At 36.6% G+C, this 5,941-nt stretch overlaps 2 protein-coding genes across 2 annotated transcripts in view; both read right to left on the reverse strand.

Annotated features, from left to right (window-relative positions):
* LOC107756897 (islet cell autoantigen 1-like) overlaps nt 1-3,407 on the reverse strand; it is a 12,031-nt gene extending 8,624 nt beyond the window's left edge. Inside the window, exons 1-6 of the mRNA XM_016574220.1 lie at nt 3,119-3,407; nt 2,672-2,701; nt 2,407-2,572; nt 2,244-2,316; nt 323-446; nt 45-243 (exon numbers count right to left, since the gene is read on the reverse strand). Of these exons, the coding sequence (XP_016429706.1) occupies nt 45-243; nt 323-446; nt 2,244-2,316; nt 2,407-2,572; nt 2,672-2,688 (579 nt within the window). The 5' untranslated portion in view covers nt 2,689-2,701; nt 3,119-3,407. The remainder of the gene's footprint in view (nt 1-44; nt 244-322; nt 447-2,243; nt 2,317-2,406; nt 2,573-2,671; nt 2,702-3,118) is intronic.
* A 1,085-nt stretch (nt 3,408-4,492) lies between these two features.
* On the reverse strand, nt 4,493-5,182 carry LOC107756888 (neurexophilin-1-like). Its single transcript, XM_016574207.1, has one exon. It carries the CDS (start codon nt 5,180-5,182, stop codon nt 4,493-4,495), a length of 690 nt encoding a protein of 229 aa, XP_016429693.1.
* Between the last annotated feature and the right edge of the window lie 759 nt (nt 5,183-5,941).

The following is a 5,941-nucleotide window of genomic DNA, read 5'->3' on the forward strand; positions in this document are numbered from 1 at the left end:
TTACTCCTTCTGCTGGAGAAACGGTTTCACTGCGTGAGACTGACCTTACGGAACTTCTCCATCTGCTTGTGTGTGTCGGGATCCAGCTCCTGAGAAACGTCCTTCATCCAGAGCAGAGCTCCTCCGTACTCGGTCCGTGACTGCTCCATCCTGTTCACCGTCAGCCACGTGTCAGAAATGGCTCTGTAACGAAACGTCTCCACCTCCTGGTACAGACGGCCCAGCGGACCTCGCAGCGCCAGCCTGCAGGGAGAAACGAATGAACCAAACGAAGAAGAAGAATTCCCAAACCAATCGCATTTGATTAGAAGCTTGAAGACACCTCTGCTGTGAAGAGAAGCAGAGAGCTTTCCCAGTAGCTTGCATGATCTTTCCAGCACGACTTTTGTCCTGAGAGCCCTGTGAACGCAGGAACCGACCCAGTTCATTCTCCTCCTGGGACAAAACTGAAAAAAAGCATCAGAATTTCGCCACATACATACAGTATGTTTTCTTTGAATAATAAATCATTACTGAAATCTAGCTTTAAGTGTTAAACATTTGAACGGCACATTATTAAAAATAAAGGTTCCGAATGGGTGTTTTGTAGTGGAGAAGAACCATTTGGGATTTAATGGTTTAAAGGGGTCATATGATGCTGCTAAAAAGAACATTATTTTGTGTATTTGGTGTAATGAAATGTGTTTATGCGGTTTAAGGTTTAAAAAACACATTATTTTCCACATACTGTACATTATTGTTTCTCCTCTATGCCCCGCCTTTCTGAAACAAGGAAAAATTGAAATCGCATCATATGACCCCTTTAAATTTAAATAGATTAACCTTGGGCCTAAATGTAATATCAAATAACACTACAGTTCAAATTATAATCAAGTATGTGCTTTAGTACGTTAGCACATCAAAATAAGTGTCATTTTTTATGTATTACAAAAGATTATTAAAACAACAATTTAAAATATACTTTAAAGTAAAACTAAAAAAAACGTTATTATATTATCTGCAAGTATTTTTTAAAATAACTACTCGTAAAATAACTATAAAATAACAATTTGTTGAACGTAAGGGTGCTTTTTTGTCCCACTTAAGCCAGACATAAGTACATCTTTAATGATTACTTCCGCTGTCTTATTATACTTATAATAGCGGCACTTGCATGTGACCAATTGAAATGTGTATGTTATGCATTTAAATATATTTGTGAGTTCACATTTGTATTGATTAAATGACAACTTAGTACCTTTAAAATATATTAACTTTAAATGTAATATCAAACAACACACAGTCAACATTACTCAACAAAGCACATCAAAATAAGTGTCATTTTTAAAGCACGACAAAAGATTATTAAAACAATTATTTAAAATGTACTTTAAAGTAAAAACAACAACAACTTAATATTAAGTGCACCCTAAAAATGTAGTAATTAAGTATTAAAAGTGCACTTTAGTGTGTTAAGTAACATGACATGTTATACGCTCTTGAAATACACTTAAGTGAACCTTGGTAACACTTTAGCATAGGGACCAGTTCTCACTATAAACTAGTTGCTTATTAGCATGCCTATTATTAACATATTGGCTGTTTATTAGTGCTTAAAGCACTATTCTGCATGAGCATATTCTACATCCCTAATCCTACCCAATACCTCAATTTAACAACTACCTTAACTATTAATAAACGGCTAATTAGGAGTTTATTGAGGCAAAAGTCGTAGTTAATGGTTTGTTAGTAGCGAGAATTGGACCTTAAAATAAAGTGTGACCTTTTATTTCATCAATATTATATTATCTGCAAGTATTTTTTTTAAATATACTTTTAAGATTTGAAGCACACTACAAGTGCACATTGAATACAATTAAGCTTCTTTATCACAAGCTATTTATAAATGTGAGCATTATATTAAAGGGGTCATATGATGCTGCTAAAAAGAACATTATTTTGTGTATTTGGTGTAATGAAATGTGTTTATGCGGTTTAAAGTTAAAAAAACACATTATTTTCCACATACTATATAATTTATATGAATATAACTATATACATTATATACACTATATACATTTGAATATTTTCAAAATATATACTGTATGTGTCTGTATTTATATATACATAATAAATATACACAGTACACACACATATATTATGTAAACAAGAACTTTTATTTTGGATGCGATTTATCATGATTAATCGTTTGACAGCACTAATTAATTCATATTAAAATATGTGTGAATTTGCAGTTTTCTTACGGCTGATTCTCCTTTGATACTGTTCAATCACCTTAAGGAGCTCCATGCACGTTCTCTGTACTGAATGAAACACCTGAAGGGAAGTATGAAAACCCACATTCATCACATGACCATTTGATTCATTCAGACCCAGAGGAAAGTTTGGACTGGGTCCGTTCCTCACCTCCAGTTTAGCGTCCAGATCAGCATCGGAAGCAACAACATGCTCATCTTCCTGCTTTCCTGTGACTTTAATCAGTGTTTGCTTGGTTTTCCAGTATTTCTGCTGGAACTTGTTGACCACGGATGATTCTTGACTTTGGAGAAAGTGATCAAAATGAGAAATGCCTCTGCAAAGACATGACAAACCAATTATGAAGGCATCTCATTTGCTTAAGTCTGATACTTTATAATGCATGTCTGCAAATGGATGGTTTCTGCCTACTCACTGGTTCCCTTTCTCCATGTTTGTCAGGTATCTGAAATAAAAATGTCATTATTTCATTATAGCTAACTGTCAATAGTGTCAAGTTTGATAGTTTAACAGTTCTAATTTATAGAAGACAATTAGTCATTATGTTACTGTTTAGCATTGCACCTTGTAAATAAGAAATAATACAGTGCACTGAACATGCAGGCCTCTTCTTTATCTTTCAAGTGCATTTTTCTATAGGAACATATTACCATTAACAAACCTAACTGACAATATCTAAACTACAGTACACAAAGCACTCACAATATTCAACTGTATGTGATTCTCACATCCCTATTTCATTCTCTGTCGCACCAAAACAAACACTAGCTATATTCTGTCATTATGCAACCTCTACAGTAAATACAGGAAATGATCTGTTTCTAATAATAACAACAGTGAATTGAATTATTGTGAGACTCACCTTATGAGCTTGGATCCCGGCTGCCGATGTTTAAGACATGCTGTAATAGGAAAATAAAACGCTATATGTGCATCACTGCGCGTTTTTGGGTGCGCGTGCTTGCAGATGCAGTGATGACGTCATGCGCACTGCGAACATAAAGGAGGAACGAGTAGGCTACAATAGTGACATTTAGCTTGAAACAGGCACTCTAAATGCGCAGTTGTGATCGTTCTGAAAGATTTTATTGCATTATTGTTATACTTTTGGTTTTCGTAGTTTTTAAGAGACTATTTAAGTTTGTTTGTGTCAGTATTCATCTGTATTTCTCAAGAATACGGCAGACGTTATCATGTGGTGCCTGTTACTTTTCTCAGCGCTTATTTGAATGGACTAATCACAGTCGTTTGCGATTATGTACATTTAGAGACGCTCGAGTGGGAAAAAGGAAACAAATTGAAGTTTGCACTAAGAAACTGAAGCCTGTTTTTAAATAAGTCTTAATGTAAAAAAATAAAGGCAGTGCAGATGCAAATACTTACATGATGTACACAGATGATACGATAAAAACGTATTTGTTTCGAAATATTGTAATAAGCTAAAGCTCTCTGAAATGATTTAGAACCTTTAGAATGACCTTCAGAAATGTAGAATATTCGATAAACATTAAGATAAACAAGCATTTTACATTCATTTTCAGTAGAAGTAATTGTCTCCAACAGTGTGTGGCATCGAACTGTAGGCCTATTCATTAATGAAATTACATTCACTTTAGTTTCATAGCAGTTTCATTAAATCATCAGAGAAATGACAAAACCATTGACACACGATCTCAGCAAAGCAAAATCAATTACAGGAGCTCATTAAGTTTTGCTCTGTCCATGTCAGAAATGATGACACCTATTCACCAGCACCTGCCACAGAGAAGTTCGTAAGTGTGCATGGAGACAAACCTGTACTAAGGATGTCTTAAAAAAATATTTTTCATACATAAATAATTCATTAGTATATAATGAAATTAGTTAGATTCATCCCATTATTCTCCCCAAAATAGCCGTACAATCTTAAATGAATATACAGACATGCTTGTCTTAATAAATGCAGTTGCAATATGGATTTTGTATGCATTTTCACTGACACTTGTTTTGTGATGTCAGTTGCATGAAAATGTCTTCCAAACTAGAAGTCCCTTGTGTAACACTCATGCCAGCACAATCAAAAGATTACAGATTATTACTACAGATTATTACTATGAATCAGAATCAGCTGATGAGTAAATCATGACAGAATGTTCGATTAGTGAACTTTTCCTATTCCAGTTCAAAATGGAAACCTGCCCAGTTATCTTAGAATAAACACGTGTACTAATTTCTCTTTTATTACGAGACAAAATGATCATCCAAAAGGTAAGTACGGAGACTCGCTGTGGTAGTTATAGTCTGGACAGACTTTCTGCACCAGTTTGTAGTCCAAGCTATAGAAGTATATGTAGACACAGATGACTTTGAACGGTTTTGAGCAGAGCCAAGAAACATGGCTGTGAGTCTGATCCTGGTCGCAGCTCTGAGACGGGTCGTTCCAGCAGCGTGTGCTTTTGGTACCTCTCTCCACCCTCTCATGTTCCACCCTGCAGTTAAACATCCTCGAGTCCACCGAGTGCAGAACGCTTTGAGCCGCTGCATCAAATTCCACCACTTTGCTCGGAGGAACCAGCCCTACGGAGACGTTTCCACCTCCGGTGGTGTTGTAGCGGAAATAAACGCTGAACGTTCCGTTGCCGTGATCCACGATCTTCCCAGCGATGAGCAGATTGAGGCTTGTGGACTTTACTTTGCACTGGAAATCTCCCCAGCCGAACATCTTCTTAGCTTTTCCTCTTTTCACCATGACCCGTTTCCTGGATTGTTGGGCAGACGGGTGTGTCTCCGTCAGGTTTGGAGCCCAGTCCCAAAACTCCTGCTCGGGACATGGCTGGAGTTTGTCAGACAGGAGAGCTTGGTCGGCGTCACGGACATCGGGACTTGACATGGGCAATGGGTCTGAATCAGCACATGGATACTTCATTGTCCTCTTAGGTCTGTCCATTTGCAGAGACCTTGCAGTCAGAGGACTATTTCCTTTGGCATATCTGACCTGAGACAACAAAATGAGACAACAATGTAGTTTTACACACAAGAGATCATAAAAAAAAACAGCATATCAGAAGGACAAGATCTCCTTGACTTCACTCGAAATGATTTGACAGCAAATCTGTCATTCAAGAGAGCTTTTATAAGTGAGCTCTGGGATCAATAATCCAAATATGACAGTTTTCTTTATAGTATGTCACTTAATTAAAGAGCGGTTCACGTCCTACGTCAGGGTCAGTGCAAGGTCATTCCTGAAACAAATATGGAGATTCAAAAGGTGTCAGAGAGGTGCCTGTAATTGAATCCCAGCCATCAATATCAGATCAAAATGACCTACAGGAGAGTCAGGGAAAGATGGTCTGACTTACAAAAGCTAAAAGTGTCCATATTAGATAGAGTATATCTACATGAATAGACAGACAGACAGACAGACAGACAGATAGATAGATAGATAGATAGAACAACAGAATGATAGACAGAACGATAGAAAGACAGAGATAGATAGAACGGTAGATCGATAGATAGATAGATAGATAGACAGACAGACAGACAGACAGGACAAAAGAACGATCGACAGAATGATAGAACGATAGAACAATACATAGAACGATAGAACGACAGACAGACAGACAGACAGATAGATAGATAGAATGGTAGATAGATAGATAGATAGATAGATAGATAGAATGGTAGATAGATAGATAGATAGATAGAT

The sequence above is a fragment of the Sinocyclocheilus rhinocerous genome, unplaced genomic scaffold (genome assembly GCF_001515625.1).
Source record: "Sinocyclocheilus rhinocerous isolate Xijiao unplaced genomic scaffold, SAMN03320098_v1.1 scaffold1735, whole genome shotgun sequence".
In the NCBI taxonomy this organism is placed as follows: domain Eukaryota; kingdom Metazoa; phylum Chordata; class Actinopteri; order Cypriniformes; family Cyprinidae; genus Sinocyclocheilus; species Sinocyclocheilus rhinocerous.